At 42.9% G+C, this 21799-nt stretch overlaps 1 protein-coding gene across 2 annotated transcripts in view; it reads right to left on the bottom strand.

Annotated features, from left to right (window-relative positions):
- KCNH1 (potassium voltage-gated channel subfamily H member 1) overlaps positions 1-21799 on the bottom strand; it is a 370040-nt gene that overhangs the window by 337872 nt on the left and 10369 nt on the right. Inside the window, exons 2-3 of one of the 2 annotated variants that reach the window (XM_064594125.1) lie at positions 4901-5024; positions 1267-1373 (exon numbers count right to left, since the gene is read on the bottom strand). In XM_064594125.1, the coding sequence (XP_064450195.1) occupies positions 1267-1373; positions 4901-5024 (231 nt within the window). Of the gene's footprint in view, positions 1-1266; positions 1374-4900; positions 5025-21799 lie in introns of those variants that run through there. The other variant, XM_064594126.1, reaches the window with a different exon arrangement.

The following is a 21799-nucleotide window of genomic DNA, read 5'->3' on the forward strand; positions in this document are numbered from 1 at the left end:
CATAGCTCACCTCCATTCGATGGGAAACCTCGGGAGAGAAGTGAGTTTTATACCTGTGTATGGCTATTGACCAAAATCCTTCATTAACATGCTTAGTGGAAGTAACTGTAGCCAAAACAAATACAAATGCACAATCCACTCTGAATATTAATACCGTCTCTGACAGAAAACTAAGGTCATCAGGAGAAGAAAATTTTATTCAGAAACTCTTTTTTTCTAATTCCAGTATACTTAACATACAGGTGAACAATATAGCGACTCAACAATTCTACACATTACTCAGTGCTCATCAAGATAGGTGTACTCTTAATCCCCTTCCCCTAACAGGGCATCTACTGGTGTTACCTGCTGTGCTAGGTACTGTGGAGGACAGATTCAGATGATCTGGCCAGAGTCACTGTCCCATGTCTTCCTTTCCCCCAAGAAGGCTTAAAGTCTGTAAGTATCATGGGGCGCCTGGGTGGCTCAGTTGGTTAAGCGACTGCCTTCGGCTCAGGTCATGATCCCAGGGTCCTGGGATCGAGCCCCACATTGGGCTCCCTGCTCGGCAGGAAGCCTGCTTCTCCTTCTGCCCCTTACCCTGCTCATGCTCTCTCTCTCTCTCTCTAATAAATAAATAAATAAAATCTTTAAAAAAAAAAAGTCTGTAAGTATCTTCAGCTAGCAGCTCATCATAAGTAAACCAATAGGAAAAACTTTACCTTGGCAGAAAAAGAGATGAAGAAGTCTTTTTTTCTTTTTAAGATTGTATTTTTAAGTAATCTCTACACCCAATGTCGGGCTCAAACTTACAACCTCAAGATCAAGAGTCACATGCTCTACCGACTGAGCCAGCCAGGTGCCCAGAGATCAGGAAGTCTTAATTGGGGGCGCCTGGGTGGCTCAGTCGGTTAAGAATCTGCCTTCAGCTCAGTCATGATCCCAGGGTCCCAGGATGGAGCTCTGCATCTGGCTCCTTGCTCAGCAGGGAGACTGCTTCTTCCTCTCCCTCTGCCCCCGACTTGTGCTCTCTCTTTCTCTCTCAAATAAATAAATAAAAATCTTTAAAAAAGAAAAAAAAAGTCTTAATTGGTTGGTGACAAGTTCACGTGTTCCATAAAGAACAGTGTAACTCAGCAATCCACACCATTTATCCCAACAATAGCCTCACGTAACAACATTTAGCTAACAGGGGAGAAGAAGATCCAAGACAACAACAGAGGAAGAGAACCTCTTTTACTATTCCAAGCACATAAAGGTATGGTTCGCAACAGTCTGAATACTCACTGTTCTTCTTGTACATCAAAATTTCAAAGGAATTCATCTCATAGTTCTCAAATGTTTGCCGCACCTTTTCAATTGTGTCTTTATCGGTCAGCTCCCCATACATAAAACTGCAAATCAACCAAAAAGCTCAAGTTAGTTTAATAAATATTGAGTATTGTACCAGCATATGTTAAACATCTCTCCTATACCTAGCACCGTGCTATGTGGAGTGAACACACACACACACAAACACACAATGAAAACATTCACTCAAAAGAGACTTACTGATTCACCAGCACTCTATCACCACCTCCCATCAAAATGAACAGAATAATAAGGGGAGACACACAGAAAAGAGTGGATCAGAAAACAGTGTGACCAACACATACAGAGTTACAGAACACAGAATTCAGGCACAGAGCCCTGCGTGGTCAGCAAAGGCTTCCCAGAGGTAAAGGCAAATGAAATCTAAAGAGCAGGTGGAAATTAGATGGGGAAAAGAGGGAAAAGAACATTCCAGGTGAACGAAAAGTATGTGCAAAGGCAGAGAGGTGAGAATGAGGTTAATTCTGGAACCTGGATGTAGTTCAGTTCACTGTGACTGGAATAGACACAATGAGGGGAGATTTCACAACAGATAACAGAGAAAGATAAGCACAGACCAGATCATGAAGGAACACATGGCATGATAAGCCATGTGAAGTAATTTAAACCTTATCTTGAAAACAATGGGGGGAGAGACACTGGAAGGTTTTAAGCAAAAGAGTTCCGTAATCAGATCTGCATTTTAGAAGTACAACTCTGGGAAATTTCCTGGGAAAGATGGCAGAGTAAATCTGGACCACAGATTCTTTCCTCTTCTAATTCCCAACCAAATAAACAAAAGAATAGGAAAAATCACAAAAATTCATCAACCAAAGAATTGCACCAAAGGGTGCAATCTGATGTTCTAAACATTAAGGCAAAGCTAAGGAAAGAAACAGAAGATTCAGCCACTGTGTGTGCAGCTCTGCTTCCTACCCACCCCACCCCATCCCCCAAAAAAACACTGGGTTTAAAAAACTGAAATGATAAAATCCTACAATTCTTACCCACACACCTCCCGACTGCTCACATTTGGAGAAAAGTAGACTAAGGGGGGAAATAAGTAGCATGAAAAAAAATGAGAGAAAACCTCCAGATAGAACTTCCTACTAATTCTGGTTCTCAGCAGAGGCAGGAAAACTGCCAGGACTGTCCATTTTCCTGGGCCCCATTGTGAATATGGTTTGTCCATCTGGGAATAAGATACACCCCCAGCTAGGTAGAGTAAACCACGGCACAGGAAACTGACAACATGGGAGAGGAGAAAAGCCATCTGTCAATGGGGCAGGAAAAGCCAGTCCTCGGACAAAGGCTCTCCATGGCCCCAGCAAGCATTTCCCCTGTCCACCTCCGGCCTTCATGCGACCAGAACAAGAAGGACACCAACACTCAGCCCCCAAGCCTCGGGTAAGGTGGAAGCAGGGATATGCATTCCTAAACAGTACAATCCCCGCCTTCCAAAACTGTGCATACTGAATGCAATCTTTCTCGTGACGACTTGAATCACAGAGTCCTAGAACTGCAGAGCCACAAAGAACCTCAGAGGCTACCACCAGCTCCAAGGCCTTGCTTGGCTTGATACTGGACCAGCCTTGAGCTTACTGCAGGCTTGCGGTTGCCCGCGCTCTGCAAGGAAATCTGCCCTCGCTGTTGACTTTATGAATTCTGTGTCACTTCTGTTACTATGCCCCTTCTCAGCTCTCTGAGAGACATGATTATCTGTGGTTGCCCTTGTGCTTCTCTCGTGGAGCACTCCGCTTTTCATTTATAAATCAGGAAAACGGATAACCGAGCGTGTTGAGTTATCTTTAAAAAGATGGCTCGATCAAGACTAAATTAGCCCTGCCTGAGAACAAGAGGACTTCTCCTAGGAGGCAAAATGTAAGCTCTGTGACCATCTTATTTAGCCAGTTGCCTTTTTAGCTTCCTCCACTTTCTCTTTCTGAGTTAATTTGCTGGATAAGTGACCTCCACTTAAGCGACACGATGGTTTTACAGGCCGGCCATTTCCTTCACAAGGTGAAACAAATCCCTGTACAATGGAGACTTGAAAGAAGCGAGTGGCCATAATTACACCCATCTTTCATTAGTCTTACGTACTTCCTCAAACTATAATTTACTGGTAGCTGTAAGTTTCCTTAACCTGGACATTAGATTTCAAATACCTGCAATGCAAGAAATAAGCACAAGAGGCTCCTGAGCTATTAGGAAGGTAGCCAGCACGAAGGCAGGTTTACTTTATCTTTAGGAAACGGACACCTTCAGGGAAATAATACGTTTCCTACAACTGTGCATGAAAGAAAAGGTGGCTAAATTTGCAAGTTATCTTATCTGATCTTCTTCAAGGGTCCGGTTAGAGCCAATAAGAAGCAAGAAAGGGAAAGAAACGTTGCTCAGGTCACACCAGAAAGTGAGGCTATCTCTCCTGATTTGTTTTGATTATATATATGCAAATATCGTTGTAGATGCAAATACAGAGACAGACGCTAATGAGGATTACAGCACACCACAAATGTAAGAGAATTCTATTGCAGGACTTAAGAGTCACAATTTCTACACCTTCGAGGGAAGAAGGGGAATCTTAAATTTCCCATTTCCCAGCCCCAAACACCTAAAATTTAAGAAAATGGTATTTTCGAAGCACTTAATACTTTTCACCAGAACTAGTCACATGGCTGACTTAAGACCATCAAAGTGCAACTTCTGGAAACCAAAGACGATGCGTGTGTCAGGTTTTTCCACCCTTCAGAGACGACTTTATTTCTTGATTTGGCAGGTCTGGGAAAATGATTCCACTTCATGCAAACACCAGTGAAGACAAGACTCCGAAGAAGGAGTGAGAAGGACTGAGAGGAGCCGAGGGCTGTGCTGAGCCAAGACCTTGCCAGGGCACCGCAGCGGGGCATCTGGCAGGGCCGGGCACAGGCTCTGCTCGGCTCCACACCTTGTAGATGCTTTAAAAGAGCCTTTCTAGTGCCCTGGCCCAAGGGTACTGCTTGGTGAGGAACCCTTTCAAATGCCCAGGCGGCATACGCTCTTAACGCCATCTGCCTCTGTCCTCGAGTGAGCCACCAGAAATGTGACAGCATGAATTAGAAGGCAATCAAATCTCAGTTCTCTTCTCTTTTTCTGGCAAAAGCCCTATGAACAAGGCCCTTGGCTCCAACATCGTAGGGATTCTTCTCAGTCACGTAGTCTCAAAAATTAATCTAATCACCTAAAATTTTATTTCATTTTCATTCCCTTTTATAGACTCATCTAACTTTCATATCACTTAGTCTAACACCTCATAAACTTCTGAGTCCCTATTTTCTAGATAAAACGACTTTCCTGAGTTTCCCTGGTGTCCCCGTCTCAGCAACTTACAAGTCCAGTCAGTTTGCAGAGACCGTGTCTGAAGCCTTCTTTGATCCCCCGGTTATAGTGCGTGAACGAGAGACGACATTACCATAAATGTTCCTGAAGAAACACGAAGTGAGAGAAAGGCAATCCCCACACTGAGTAAGCCGTTTTGTCTTTCCAGAAGATACCATGATAGACTGTTCAACAGAACCACCCCGACCATAAATACCTGCAGGTACTGCTTTTTTGCATCACTTCCGCCCTGTGATAGCCAGACAGCTTGCAAAATCCGTCATTGCTGTACACGATAGGCCAGTCCACTATCTGGGCATTCCCCAACACAAAATTAGTATCTGTTAAAAAAAAAAAAGAAGAAGAAGAAGAAGGAGGAGGAGGAGGAGGAGGAGAAAAGAAAAGAAAAGGGCACAGGAGGCAAGACATTAGTTGAGATTCAATGAGGACATAAATAATGTCAACCAATCCAGGTCTCTTGGCTTCCCTCTAAAACAGTCTCTTCAACAGGAAAATGGCCCTGTGAGGAATACAAAAGAACAGTCCTTTAGAGCTAAATATTCTGAATTCAAATGCCTAGGTTATTGTCCTCCAAGAGGAAGTTAGCAAAGGATCATATTTAACCAACCAACCAACGAATCCTGCAGAAATCCAGTGATTCCCATGAGACATGTTCAAGTCCTAACTCATCTCAATTAAAGTCCACAGGTACTCTGGAGCAACAGAGAACGCAAAAGGAATTTCTTCTGGGCTCCATCTAGCATCTTAGCCTTGTCAGTCTTTTGGCCAAAAGCTACAAATTGGCCTTGTGGACCCTGATTAGCATTTACCCATCCTAGGAGGAGAAAATCTTCTTAGGCAAAGGAAGGGAGATGGAGGATTGCCTCGTGCAACACACACACCAGAGAGCCCTCCTCTTGGTAAGGAACTGACTAGACGCTCCTAATACTAGAGCCTTATAGAACCTGATCAAGATGCTTGCAATGGCAAAAACCTTCTTGCTGAGATTTTGTAGCCACAGAAGCCACATTTCAGAGCTCTTTCACTGACCACCAGCCCACATTCACTTCGGATGCAGGGATTAAGAGGGCCAGAGACGTATGGCTGCTTGGTGTGTTCTCACCACTTTCCACGTTTTTCAAGATCAAAAGTCTCAGTACTTTCTGTGCTCAGGTAATCAACTGTCCCTCTTTTTCTCTTCAAGACCTTAAATTAGGCAAATAACATCCAGAACTTAAATATCAGCATTATTTTAGCTTGGCTCTCTCCTTCCCACAGAATACTTACCCCTTCACCAAGAAAAGAAAAAAAAGAACATGCACACAACCCTTCTTTTGTTGTAAACGGGAGGGGTTTTGTTTATATGTGCATACCGTGCAAAGGGAAATAGTAGTGACATATGATTTCCTCATTTAATTGGGAGGTTAATTTTGTTCTAGCACAGCATCTACAATTTATTCACAATATTGGGTAACCATCCCTCCTTATCTATGTGGGGAGGAGTAGAGGAACCAAAGGGAGGAGAAATAACTAAATACGATAATCTATTCTTAAAAATGCTTTCATCTATTTAAAAGGAACATAAAACACAACTTTCAGGAAGTTAATCTATACACCTGTTAATTTTATAAATATACTTTTACTGAAAATCTACAACCAGTCTTTCCCTCCATCTCGCCCATATAATCATGAATACTTCCTGAGTACCAAGCACATTACGAGACCCTAGAGATATCCAGCCTGATGAGATGTGGTCCATGCATTCCAGGAACTTATCAGGACAAAAAGACATGTGCACAACTAACTAAAGAAACCAGTAATAAAATGATTCACTCTGAGGGAGGTAAAGGACTATGTCTCAGAGGGGTCACATTTGAACTTGCTCTAATCTGGAAGGATGAGTAAGACTCATTCAAACATTTGAATGCCTAACATGTAACTACCACATATGATACAAAAACAATATTTAGAGAAGTGAACATATATTGCCTGCCTCTGGTAAACTCAAGAGGTTGTGGGAGGAAGGGAACATTCCAGGCTAAGGACCAGCATGAGCAAAGGTCTGGCAGCATGGAACACATAAAGACTGGCATAGACAGACAAAGGGCAGCCAGGAAGATTGGCAGGAGATGAGCCTGAAGACCAGACTGGGATGGGCTTGACTGTCAAAGATCTTTGACAATTCTGTAGAGACAAGATAATCCTTCAGGTATACCACTAGGATGGCTATAATAAAAAAGACAACAGCAAGTGTTGATGAGGATGTGGAGAGATTGGACCCCTCATCCTGGAACCCCTGTGCACTGCTGATGGGAATGTAAAATGGTGCATTCAATTTGACAGTTTGGCAGTTCTTCAAAAAGTTAGGCATAAAGTTACCATATGACTCAGCAATCCTATTCCTAAATAAGTGCTCAAGAGAAATGGCAACATATGTCTACACAAAAACTTATACATGAATGTTCATAGCAACAGTATTCATAATAGCCAAAACGTGGAAACAATCCAAAATATCCATAAACTGATAAACAGATAGAAAAAACGTGGTATCTATTTGGCAATAAAAAGAAACAAAATACTGATACATATTGCAACATGGATGAACCTTAAAAATATTATGCTAAGTGAAAGAGGCCAGACACGAAAAGTCACCTATTTTTGGTTCCATTTATGTGAAATGTCCAAGCAGCAGCAAATCCATAGACAGAAAGTAGATTCATCGTTGCCAGGAGCTGGAGGAGAGGGGTAGGAAGATGGAGTGACTGCCAATGGGTATAGAGTTTTTTTGGGGTGATGAAAATGTTCTGGAATGTGATAGTAGTGATGGATACATAACTCTGTAAATACACTAAACAACTGTACATTTAAAAAGTATGAAATTTATGGTATGTGAATTATATCTCAATAAAGATGTTATTTAAAAAGGGGGAGATAACCCTTCATGTTGATCTTCTCTTCCTGAGTTATTCTTGAACAGAACAACTAAGCCCTAAAAGAAGTACAAAAATTACTAAATCAGAGGCAGCTGGGTGGCTCAGTCAGTTAAGCGTGTGACTCTTGATTTCAGCTCAGGTCATGATCTCAGGGTGGTGAGATCGAGCCCTGTGTGGGGTTCAGCGTGGAGCCTGCTTAAGATTTTCTCTCTCTCTCTCTCCCTCTCTCTCCCTTTGCCCCCCCAAACACACACACGTGGCGCTCACTCTCTTTAAAAAAAAAAGAAAGAAAGAAATTCACTAAATCACCCTTAAATGTATATGAAGTCCAGTCAGTTTAACTTTCTTGTTGACTCCTAAAAGTATAAGTAATTTCCCTCAAAGCCCTCATATAGTTGGGAAAAACTGAGCGAGCTCTTTCATGACTAATGCCCCACTGAAGTTATGTGCTAAGAGGGAATAATAGCCAGTTATAGATAATGATTTGACTGCATGTGTTTATTTTCTCTCCTATCCTAGGCACCTTTGAAATAAAAGTAAATGAATTAAAAAGGTAAAAATCCACACAAAAATTAAAAGTAAAAAAGAACAGAAAAAATGACAATGGAAGAAGCAGAAATAATATAGGAAACAAAAAACTTTTTTTTTAAAAGATTTTATTTATTTATTTGACAGAGACACAGTGAGAGAGGGAACACAATCAGGGGGAGTGGGAGAGAGAGAAGCAGGCTTCCCACCAAGCAGGGAGCCCAATGCGGGGCTCGATCCCAGGACCCTGGGACCATGACCCGAGCCGAAGGCAGACGCTTAACGACTGAGCCACCTAGGTGCCCCACAAAAAATAACTTTTTAAAAAATCCCCAATTAGTATCCTCAGAGAGATTCAAGAGTTATTACAACCATAAACTAGAACAGGATGCTATGAAAAAGAGAGAGAGAAAGAGAACAATTAAGACCCCCTGTAAATTAAAAATGAGTAATTAAAAATTCGGCATAAATATTAGAAGATAAAGTCTCATAGAGAGTAGTACAGAAAGAGACAGAAATATTTCTTTTTTTTTAAGGATTTTATTTATTTATTCATGAGACAGAGAGAGAGAGAGGCAGAGGGAGAAGCAGGCTCCCAAGGAGCAGGGAGCCCGATGCGGGACTCGATCCCAGGACGCTGGGATCACAACCTGAGCCGAAGGCAGACGCTTAACCATCTGAGCCACCCAGGTGCCCGAGACAGAAATATTTCTTAAAATAAGACATAGAGCATCAATCCAAGAGGAACAACATGCATCCAAACAGGAACAAGAGAAAGAACAACTTGAGAAAAAGCCAGAGACATTTTTTAAAAACTAAAACAATCAAATGCGAGGGTAGAATAAAGATACTCAGATGTGCAAATACCTAGGAAAGTTATATCTCACATACTCTTTTTTTTTAAGCTTTATTCATTTATTTATTTTAGAGAGCACGTGACTGGCAGGAGGGGGAGGGAGAGAGACTCCTCGAGCAGACTCCCCACCGAGCGCAAAGCCCAACACATGGCGCGATCCCAGGACCCTGCGATCATGACCTGAGCCGAAATCAAGAGTCAGATGCTTAACCGACTGAGCCACCCGGGCGCCCCTCCCACATATTCTTTCTTGGGAAGTTACTTGGGGATGCTTATCAGCAAAGTGAAGGAATAAGGGAAGAAGATAACATGAGAACCAGGGGGCGTAAAATGGCTCCAAATATAGAAAGTAGGAAGGAAGCTAACAGAAAGCATTCAGCACAGAATGGTCCAGAGAACAGAGGTTCCAGAAGAGAGTTATCTAGAGATAAAGGAGGTCAGTACTTGATGATATTCCTGATCATTTGAAACAACATAAAAAGTTAATATAGGGGGCACCTGGGTGGCTCAGTCGGTTAAGCGTATGCCTTCGGCTCAGGTCATGATCCCAGGGCCCTGGGATCAAGCCCCATGACGGGGCTCCCTGCTCAGCGGGAAGCCTGCTTCTCCCACTCCCGCTGCCCCTCCCCCCCAGCTCGTGCTCTCACTCTCTCTCACTCTCTCTAATAAATAAATAAAATCTTAAAAAAATAAGTCAATATAAGTACATGATTTGGGGGTGGGGAGTGGGCAGGAAAAGAAAGTAGAAGAATCAAAGAAAACAAAAGCTGTGCAAGAAGGGAAACCAAATCACACCATGTCTCATCACTGTCAGAACAGCGTAAACACCTTATTAATTTCCAATTTTTAAAGCCAACATATAGAAAAGCATGAAATATTTAACTGTAAGTATCTGAATATAATCCTATCAATTTCAACACCATAAAAATACAAATGATAAGTTTAGAGAGGAAAGTGAGAACAATCATGGGATGGTGTCTAGAGCTGATATAATAAAAAAGAAAGGTATAAATATTTTAAAGCTGCAAAGATAACCGATAAGGGAGTAATATAATTATATTAGGAGAAAGGGGTTGAAAGTTAATAAAGTGAGATAAAAACTCAGCTAACTTAATGGAAGTCAACAGCTAACAGCTAAAATTGATAAATCTAGAAATAGCTGTAATGCATATTATTTAGAGACATGGCAGAAACTATAAGAAGAAACAGCTAAAATTAGAACATGTGACCTCTGATGAGCAGGATGGGCAAAGGGACAAGGCACAGGATGGTTGTTTTTCTTTATAAGCTCTTCAGTTTGATTTTTTTAAACCAAGAACATATATTACCTTGATAAAAATAAGTATATTCTTAATTTTTAATGAATTTAATCAGAAAAAATTAACTTACTGATTAAATGTTTTTTGTTAAAAAATGAGAACAGGATACATTTCAAGCTCCAGATATCACTGCAATTTCCCGTAAACATATTCTGGTCATCCTTTAAAGGTGCTCACCCTTCCTCAAGCATTCCCATTGTCGCTGCCGTGCAGATTACAGTCTTATCTGGGAAAAAGCAAGTCTCATTATAGAATTTAAATTTCAAAAATAGTTACCTCTCAGTGTTAACCCAAGCAAGAAGTTATAGTTGCCAGGGAGAAAGATTCCCTTGCCACTATGTGATATCCAAGGGTGTGGAGTGAAGGGAGGAAAGAATTCTAGTCCCAGTCACAAAGCCATTTGCCCCCAACAGGAAGGAAATTCTTCCCCCTTCCCCTGCCCCATCCCTTGCACACATGTGTGTATCTATTATGGTTGGCTGGGAAGGGGGCATATTCTAGATTCTCTTCAATTCCTAAGCTACAAATAATTGACCTGCAAAGTACCTTCCAAAATACAATCTGTTTATAAATTGTGGGCTACCCATACAAATACCATAACACTACATATATCAGCAGAAACTAAGCGATTCTTGGGGCGCCTGGGTGGCTCAGTCGTTAAGGTTCTGCCTTCGGCTCAGGTCATGATCCCAGGGTCCTGGGATCGAGTCCCGCATCGGGCTCCCTGCTCGGCGGGAAGCCTGCTTCTCCCTCTCCTACTCCCCCTGCTTGTGTTCCCTCTCTCGCTGTGTCTCTCTCTGTCAAGTGAATAAATAAAATCTTTAAAAAAAAAAAAAAGAAAGAAACTAAGCGATTCCACATAAGCAATATTCCAGATCTTAATAAGAATGCATACCATTTATCGATATTTACTCTGTGCTAGGTAGGCTCTGTACTAAGACTTTATCATATATTAAGGGGAGGGTTTTTTGATCTTCATAACAATCTTTGTGAAGTGGTATTGCTTTACTAAATGAAGTGTCACGGATTTCATCATTTTACTCACAAGTACACTAAGCCTCTGAGGACACAGTCAGTCAGAGCAGGTTAGAGTTAGGATTTGAATCTAGGTCTACCTGACTTCAAAACCCATGCTTTTAATCATCGTGTTACATCGTCTCCCTCTTATTGCATTAAGTACTAAAATCAGACCATTTCTATGAAAATCTTTGTAACACATCAGATTCATGCGCCTTCGTATAAAAATACTAAGTATAATGAGACCTTTAATTGGCGAGTCAATATTACCTTTATTGTCACCATGCATTATGATTCTACTTTGTGATCTACAACAATGTCCTCAGGGAATACTGATGTACGTAGAAGTAATTATTCCTCATCTAAATGTTTGCATTCCCCTGTCTAGATTTTTAATGTTTGGTCTCTTGCCTCACTTGCACATTATCACCTCCCACTTCTTAAAACTTAGTGTGCTGACCTATTCTATAACAGTCCTGCTTCCACATAGTGACAGCCAAGGACAGGAGAGGAGCGGAAACTTTGTGCCTAGATCCCCATCTGACTTTCAGGGGTGGGAAAGGATGCCACACTGGCCACTTAAAGGAGCTGCAGTGCAAACCTGGCCGTATTAGCCTCCTGAGTAGCCCCTCAGCTCCCATGGATTCTGGAAAGGATCCAGAAGCCCCCAACGACACCACTGCAAAGCAAACCTGGCCATATTAGCTTCCTGAGCCCTACCCCCTCAGCTCCCATGGATTCTGGAACAGATCCAGAAGCTCCCAACCACACCACTACATAGCAAACCTGGCTGTATTAGCTTCCTGAGCTCCCCCTTCAGCAACCGTGGATTCTGGAAAGGATCCAGAAGCTCCCAACTACGCCACTAGGGCTAAAGTTGCATAAGCAGATGGTTATCACAGTGGAGTGAAGTGACCCTGTAGCCAAAGGCTGTGTGTCAAACTGCCTGACTTAGGGGTCCAGGCAAATATCAGAGGTGAGCTGCACAGCCAGTGGGGGCCTAGACAGGATCGAGTTATGTACACACACACATACACACATAACACACACATAGGCATGCGCACACAGACATACACATACACATACTACACACATGTACACACACACAAGGGAGTATGTGTCGGGTTGAGGAAGGGTATCAAGTTCTGTTCAATCCAAAGAACAGAATGTAAGTTCAGTTGCTAGCCATCTAGTGACCCAAACAGAGGCCATTGCCAGAGACCGAAGGAACTGGGGCGGCGGGGAGAGAAGGTCTTGCACTGGGGATCTGAGTCCTCCAAGGTGGTGCAAGTGCTTGCCTCCACCCCACACACTATCAGAGGGGGAAGCAATGGGTTGGGCAGAGTTGGATTCTCAACATAAGAGACTGAGTTACCCAAAAAAGAATAATTAAAACGGAAGAGCCTGAGATACTACTAACTGGGATGTTCAGAGTCTCCCTTTGCTGTTCAGTGGAGTGGGAGCTTCTGAGGGAGATAAACTTTGTTAAATAAAATAAAGAAGTGAACCTAGGTGGGTCTGAGTCAATTTGCTACCATCCCTCCAGAAGTATATCTGCATACAAAGAGACAGACTCAGAAAGTGGGAGTCTCCTGAAAAAACTGCATAAACTGTGGTGCAAGAACTCCATGACAGCAATTTTGTTCAACTAAGTCTTAATTCCTCCACGTGGTTGGCTGTACTCCCGCTGGTTAAGAATGCCAAATAAGAGGGCTCTAGCGAAGTGATACAGACTTTCTAGCCAAGTAGCGAGACATGCATTCCACATCCAGACATAAATGACTCTGGGAATATTTACTATTTTCCAAGCTGAATATGTGAAAACTTATTTTGAAGCCAAACAAAACTCAATTAGGAAAGTATCCCTTTGCATGGACAAAACATCAAAAAAAACATAATCTCCTAAGACTGCAGCAGAATTGGCCTGATCTGGGTACAAGAGATTTGGAAATTCTGATCTGAGAAATGTTAGGAAATCTGCCATTCTTCATTGGTGAAAAGGGCATCATCACCATCAAGACTGCATGCATTAATAGTCACTGGGTCATTACTACCTGAGGCAGGTAGACATTAGTATTAACCCATTTTTATAAATATTGCAAAAAGGCTTAATAAATTGACAAAATTTTTCCTAGGCCATACATCTAATAAAGCTGGGACTGCCTAACACTGTATCAGGGTTCACAGAAACAGAACTAATAGGAGGTGTGTGTGTACATGTGTGTGTGTGTGTGTGTGTGTGTGAATCCAGAGAAAGAAAGAGAGATTTATTATAAGGAATTGGTTCATGTGATTATGAAGGATGACAAATCCCAAGATCTGCAGTTGTCAAGCTGGAGACCCAAGAGAGCCAATGGTGTAGTTCCCGTTCAAATCTAAAGGCCTAAGAACCAGGCGAGCTCATGGTGTAGACCGAGAAAGAGCCAATGTTTCATTTCAAACCCAAAGGCAGGAAGAAACCAATGTCCCAGCTCAAAAGTAGTCAGGCAGAAGGAATTCGCTCTTATTCAGAGGAAAGTCAGCTTTTTGTTCTATTCAGCCCTTCAACTGATTAGATGAAGCCCACCCACATTAGGGAGATCCATCTGCTTTACTCAGTCTACTGATTTAAATGTTACACTCAGGGACGCCTGGATGGCTCAGTCAGTTAAGCATCGGCCTTCAGCTCAGGTCATGATCCCAGGGTCCGGGGATCGAGTCCCACATGAGGCTCCCTGCTCAGCGGGAGCCTGTTTTGCCCTCTGCCTGCCGCTCCCTCTGCTTGTGCTCACTCTCTCTCTGACAGATAAAAAAATAAAATCTTAAAAATAAAAAAGACTGATGGAATATTTAAAAGAAAGAAAGAAAGAAAATAAATGTTACACTCATCCAAAAACACTCTCACAGAAACACTCAGAATAATATCTCACCACATATCTCCACACTCTCTAACCAAATCAAGTTGACACATAAAACTAACCATCACAAACACCAAAGCCAAAGCTCTTAGCTGTATGATGTTCTACAATAATCTTTAACAGAATCAGCAGAACCATAGCTCACAAATTCTGCAGCTCCCTCAAAGTGCTTGGTAGTACTCCAGGACTCTAGGTTTGGCAGAATACAGTACCTCTAAAAGCTCTATTTTGATAAATAGCTTTTATGAAGGCAACACTTATCTTTCCACACCTGGGGCTTTCACTGAGAGGAAGGGGTATCTACCTATCCCCAGAAAGAAGTGTTATAATGAATACTTTGACCCCTTTCTTCACCCTCCTCACTTATACCTGCCTATGTAGATTGATCAAGGTATCAGTAGGAATCTCAAAGGCAAGGACAATCTACTGTGTGTACTGACCTCTCAGACTTGCCTGTGCCTGGTGTGGTGGGGGGAAAGAGGGCCTGAGCTACCTGTCTCAGAACCCAGCTGGGGGGGTACCTGGGTGACTCAGTCAGTTAAGCATCCGATGCTTGACCTCAGCTCAAGTCTTAATCTCAGGGTTGTGAATTTAAGCCCTGCATGGGGTTCCATGCTGGGTGTGAAGCCTACTTGAAAAAGAAAAGAACCCACTGGAACAGCTCTGCCAGCCCTCTGCTCTGTCATCTCCAGCTTCTTCCTCTAGGAGTAGGTCAGTGACTCATGGTAGGGAGACAGGTGGCATTGCATGTTCTCCAATCTAGTTTAATAGTCATAAAGCTAATACTGTATTTTGACTTTCAAGTGGCTCCTTCAGGCAATCTTCACTTGGGTAAAAATCTGGAGGAATGAAAGTTAAATGGGCTCCAACACATTAACATGGATCACATTTCCTGCCTCCTGGCTCTGCCAAATCACACTGGTGGAAGTCTTCATAAAATACCTACAAAGGAAGAGGCAATACGATCCCCTCCACAACACTCCTTGTGCTTTGTTAAGTCCTTTTCATTTTCTTCTTTTTCAAAAAAAAAAAAAAAAAAAAAAAAAAAAAATATATATATATATATATATATATATATATATATTAAGCAGAGACCAACCCCTCACATGTCTCAGGCCCATGACTCTGAGAGCTGGTACAAAGCATCACTATCAACAGTTGAGATTACACTGGTGGTCCCCAATAAACCATGCCTCCTTGCATTCATGCCCTGGTTTAGTTCCCACTCCTTGAATCTGGGTGGGTCTGCAATTTGCTTTGACCAACAGACTGCAGTAGAATGGATGCTATGCCAATCCCAGGCCTAAGTTTGAAGGTCTGAAAGGTCTGCTTCTGCACTCTTGGGAGCCCTGAGCTGCCAGGAGAGCCCTTAGCTACACCACTGGAGACACCACATGGACATTCTACAAGCAGAGGGCATCTGGTAAGACAGAGGCCATGAGATTCTATGGAGAAGCACCAAGGAACCTAGTCAACAATGAAAACCAATGGGAGAAGGAGGGGTGAAAGACACCCTATTGGTCCACCCTTCCCCAGCAATCCCTAGGGTCCCCAGAGCACCATCTGAAAGAACAACCATGGGGACAAGTTGGATCCTAGTGGCAGTGTAGTCCCTAAAGAGCTGTGTGGGTACATCACTTCAGCTCTCTGGGTCTCAGTGGAGATGAACTACAAATTTTCTATGCTTCTGGTAGCAATAAAATCTGACTCTCTAAGTAACTGGATTCGTAACAAAGAACAAATCACATGATGCCTCTGCAACCTGCAAGTACCCCCCACCCCATGTAGAGTAACCAGTCATAACCCTGAACTATCACTTCTCTAAATGCTGGACTCTGTAGAGTCTAGGTCACTTTAAAAATAGCAGAAACGCCTTCTAAATGTAATTCGGTGGGAAGTGATACATTTCAGGTGAACCATGCTGTACTGGGCTTTTGCTCAGTGGAACTATCTGGATTTGGACACATGATAGGATGCGCCATATTCACGTAAAAGTACACCATGTTGTCAAGGGAGTCTATGGTAGACAGAAATCACATGTTGGTAGGTCAGTTTATATATACAGAAAATGCCCAGATGTGTCTTTGGAATCTATTAAAATCCAAGGAGGACATAAGCTCTTGACTATACATATAGCTATTTTTTAAAGATTTTATTTATTTGTTTGTTTATTTGAGAGACAGGGAGAGAACGCAGGAGGAGGAGCAGAGGAAGAGGGACAAGCAGACTCAGTGCTGAGCATGGAGTCCGACACGGGGCTTGATCCCACGACCCTGAGATCATGAACCCAGCTGAAATCAAGTCGGACACTTAACCGACTGAGCCACCTAGGTGCCCCTATACATACAGCTTTTGCACGTAGAATGTGTGACTTCCAATCAGCCAGTGGCCCATAGTCTGAAGCACCACGCCTGCCTCCAAATTCATATTCTCTGAACTGATCAAGTCCCTCTTACATTGTTCAGGAAAATGTGTAGGTTCAACTTGGCTGCCCATGCCATGATTTATTCATTGGCTCTCATCTGAAAGCTCCCTGTGTCTCCAGGTCTTTGATGCAAATTAGATAGATTCTACTGCCTCCCTCTGATGCCTTTTCACCCCCTGAAGGTCTTTAGCTGTAAGAGCACATGCAAGTAAATGTAAGGCTTCCCAAATTCAACCTTCCTCAGCCCACACAGTTTTCCTCTGGTTTGTAGAATAAAACAAACACTCTCTTAAAATTTGAAAGAGTCCCCTCCCCACACCATGTAAAGTTTCTTCAGCTAATGGGGCATGAACTAAGTCCCACTGCAGTGAGTGAGATGGGTCAACATCATTCCAAACCTACCATTTGCCCCTGAAGAATAACACAGAGCTATTCTAAAAAGAAATTATTAGAAAATTGCTTTTCATCCTAATTACCACAAATAACAAAGAAGAGACTAAATGAAGCAATGACTTAACATGTGACTCAGTTTGGGCCATCACACAGATAAAAGCTACATCCAGCAAGCAGTTCATGCAAATGTATTGCTCCTGTACACACTGGTTATTTAGAGGCCTACAATATATATTACACAATATGCCTCTAAGAACTAGAGATATTTTTCTTAGAAGGAAACACATCTTTGTGATACTTTCACTGTTACAAATTACTAAGGATACCAGTGCTCTTATAAAAAGCAAGTTTGAGTAAAATTATCTTTTCCTTTCTTTTAAAACAATAGAAAAAAATCATTGAGATAAATGATGAGAACAAGAAGTATGTACATAAGCACTAGACAAAGACAAGAAAACCATAATTCAACTTGCCTGAACCTAAATAAAATCCATGCCAGAAATTAATTTTTAGAAAAACAAAAAAGATTGAGATTTGGTAATATTTGGAAGAATGGAGAGGATAGGATGAGAGAAACAAGAGCTTGGTCAGTATGACACACCTAAATAAAACATCTAAAATCTTAATACCAGCAGAAGTCACGTTCTGGCTCTATTGTGCTTTTCAACAATAAAATTCCATGAAAATTACTCTTCTAAATTGTCAAGGGCCCAATCCTGGCCCATTACAAACTGAACTCCCAAGAGATTCAATAATCACTTGCTTTGCCTCTAACTTTAATATCCTACATAAATACACTTTGATTAAGTCAGTAAGTTACAATGGAAAGAGAGGCTTCAGTTTCGAGAGCAAATTCAAACACTTTATTTACTGGGTAGTTACCCCTAAGTACATTGTTTCAGAAGCATGACCTCCACCTTCATTCAGCATCAAATTAAAGGATTTTAAAACAATAAAAACAGATGAATCAGTTTTTTTTTTTTAAGATTTTATTTATTTATTGGAGAGCGAGCGAGAGAGAAACAGCATGAGAGAGGAGAGGGTCAGAGGGAGAAGCAGGCTCCCCGCTGAGCTGGGAGCCTGATGTGGGACTCGATCCCAGGACCCTGGGATCATGACCTGAGCTGAAGGCAGTCGCTTAACCAACTGAGCCACCCAGGCGCCCAGATGAATCAGTTTTACAAGCAGGATGGAAGGGAACAAAAACACATGAAATTGTGTTAAAAATGTAGGCTTTTTTATGATTCAATGATAGTTGACTTAATAAATAAGAGGTCATTGATATGTTGAATTACTGCGAAGAAATACTTATTGGTGTCCTCAGTTGTTAACAAGTGGTGCAACAGATTAATCAAGTAGGTGTTTTATTCTCATTTTTATAGTCATAATCATTTCTTAATGCACATCTATACATATTATAGGCATTTTGAACAAAACTCTTTGACCATCATTGAATAACATGCAAAAATTTCATTCCCAGAACTAAAAAAAAAAAAAAAAAAAAAAGGTGATTCAAAGTAAGTAGTACAGAATATTAAATAGTGCTAGAAAAAGATTTTTTTAATTACTTTTACATTTGCCCCTATGTTATTTTAAAACTTTCTTGGTAAATGGCTCAGTGAGGCTAAGATATAGCACCAAGGTGAATGGAAAGAATCTCAGAGCAGCTCAGTTTAATACAACAAATACTGGAGTATCTACTTTGTCCCAGACACAGAAGGAGTGCAGGGGACACATCGGTCTGTTTGAAAGTTCCGCCCACCTTCCCTGTCTAGCTGCACCTGCCACAGTCTACATATCACATAACTCCATACCCTCCCCACATTCCACCCAGGCCCCAGTCACAGCACACTAGACCAGGAGTGGACAACTGGCCAACCAACCCTTGGCAGGGCTGGGCCAATTAGACTCTCTCAGAACAAAAGCCAAGACAGTAAGGCCAAGAGGTCTGTAGAGGTGACCCGTGCATTCTGGTCAATAAATGGAGAAAGGAGGTCTTGGGAGAGAAACAAGGCACTTGGATACACAGAAGAGCTTCTATTGAGGCAGGTGAGGGGAGAACTGGACAGAAAGAAGCAGACAGACAAAGGCAGAGACAGAGAGATGGAGGCAGAGACTACAGACAGAGAGAGACAGCAAACAGATGGAGGGAGATGACAGACAGACAGTGATGAAGACAAGTGGCAGAGAGCAAGATGGACGGACGGGGATATAGCCAAAAGGCAGAGAGCAACAGAGACAGACAACAGAGACAATCCGTGGCAGGCAGCAATAGGCAGAGATGGGCAGGAAGACAGATGGAGAGAGGAGAGAAAAAGGGAATGGAAGGACAGGGAGCGTGGGAGGGGGTGGGTGGGAAGGACAGCCAACAGGGACTACAAGAGCATGAGCCAGAGCTGGAGAATGGGCACCCAAGAACAAGATACCTATAGCAAGACCTAGAGAATGAGTGAGCAGAGAACGTAAGCCCGTTGAAAGAGCGAATGGGAAAGATTGAGGAGAGAGACTAAGAGCCAGAAGGAGATGGAGAAAGAGAAAAAAAATAGAAAATTCAAAGAGAAGGCATAGAGACAATTGGAAGTAGGGATTGGGAAGCTGGGGGAGAGAATGATAGCTAATTTGTATGCTGGGGTCTACAAAATGGTGGCCGCCCCCATGGCCCGGCCCATGTCACAAATCTAAACCTAAGTCGGCCCACACTTATGGGAAACACCTCACTGTCAAGGATACCTCACATACACCAATCTCAATCGTCCAACTCAGCTGTAGCTGGCCTACCTTACCTAGAAAACAAGACCGGCTAGACTTGTGAGGAAATCCCCTGACCTCTAACCCATCCTGCTGCCATGTTTCCACATTGCCTCTTCTAATGCCATATAAAACCCGCTCTTGGCCCCAAATCCCTCTGGAAGAGCCTCCACTAATTGTGAGGCATGGCACTCCCCCAGTCCATGGACTGTTTTTCCCTTGAATAAAGGAAAACAAAATCATTACTAAATTGTTTTAGTTCTGTCATTGTCAAGAACAGAGAAAAATGGCACATTCTCTGAAAGTCGGGCTGGAACACAATCCCTGGACGTGCTCACTAGGCGGAGAAAGTATCGAGTGTCATTTTATTTTATTTTTTTAAGATTTTATTTACTTATTTGACAGAGAGAGAGAGCACAAGCAGGGGGAGTGGCAGGCAGAGGGAGAAGCAGGCTCCCTGCAGAGGAGGGAGCCCTATGTGGGACTCAATCCCAGGACCCTGGGATCATGACCTGAGCTTAACCAACCGAGCCACCCAGGCACCCCTCAAGTGTTATTTTATCTGACAGAGGGAGAATGACTAGAATTGAGGGCCTCCTCGGTCTTCAGAAAGTATCGGTTATCACTTCAAAATGGCAGATGGATCACACCCGTGTTATTTCCACGTTCTGGAAGGACGGCTTGGAAACTGAAAGGCATATACACAACAACAAAGAGAAGGCATGAGCTCTGTTTCTGGGAGACAAAAAGTAGATGGGGGGGGTACACATGCAGCAGAGGAAACCACAACTTCAAAATTCCAGAGGGATCTGGCCACAGAGGGGGCTAGCAGGGCTCAGCAGGTCCCTGGAGAGATTTCACACCCTGAAACACTACCTGCCACCCGAGGCAGGGATGGCATGTGAGAGAAACTGGAACACGAACTGAAAGGCTATCGAGAAAAAGTTCACTCGCCCTCCAGCAGGCACCCTCCTCCATCCATACATCCAAGCAGCCAACCATGTGGCTCTCAGGTTAGAAACCGCATGGGGTTGAGTCTCCAAAGCAGTGGTTCTCTAATCAGTTCGATACCAACCCCATCATGCCTGGAGGGCTCGGGAAAACACAGCAGCTGGGCCCCTTGCCCAGAGATTCTGATGCACCAGGGATGAGGTAGGGCCCGAGAATCTGCATTCTTAGCGAGTCCCTAGAGATTCTACTATTAGAAATTAACGGAGGGCAATCGACTTAGTCGCTTTAAACCTCGGTGTCTGCACGGGCAGAATGGGAATAATGAAAGCACCCACAGGACAAGAGTCACACTGAAGGTCAGAGGAGGCAAAGCATGCAAAACCCCTGGCACGCTGCCAGGCACACAGGTGAGAAAGGCCCTCTGTCCAAGGTCACGACGGTAACCAATAATTCTAATCGGTGCTTCTAAGTAGCGGTACCTGGCTTCCCATGTCTCTGACAAAGTCCCAGTTTACCTATGGTCTTTCCTGACTTCTGAGATCATTAGAGTGAAGAAAGATGGAGAAGGAATGTGGAAGCAGCTCTCTACCCCTAGGTGACCAACTCGCCGAGTGGGAAAGCAAAGGTAGGCTGACTTCAGTGGACACAACACAGGTGTTTTTTGTTAAGTTGCAAGAAGTACTTGAACGCACACCCCCTCACCAAGTTCACCCCCGTGATTACAGCTGGTCTGGACAAAAGGTTGAGAAAGTACTTGATCCAGAGAACAAGTAACTGCTTCTATCCGTCAGTCCTGGCAGGGAAATAATAACACACTCAGAGTGTTAAATAATGCAACGATTTACAAAGGCACGGGTGAGATATCGGCAGTAGCCTGCTGGTAAATCATGGCAAATGATATATACCATTTGCCAATTTCTGAGGGGCAAATATCTCAGCATAGCAGATTTAAAGCTACCAAGGCAAAGTCCCAGAACCCAGAATGGGGAAGAGATGCGCATAATCCGACCTTGAGAGGTAGTACCAGCCAGCTAGCTGCAGCCTGCCCC

The sequence above is a fragment of the Mirounga angustirostris genome, unplaced genomic scaffold (genome assembly GCF_029215605.1).
Source record: "Mirounga angustirostris isolate CCGP_5_RB_7025 unplaced genomic scaffold, mMirAng1.0.hap1 SCAF_6, whole genome shotgun sequence".
Taxonomy (NCBI): domain Eukaryota; kingdom Metazoa; phylum Chordata; class Mammalia; order Carnivora; family Phocidae; genus Mirounga; species Mirounga angustirostris.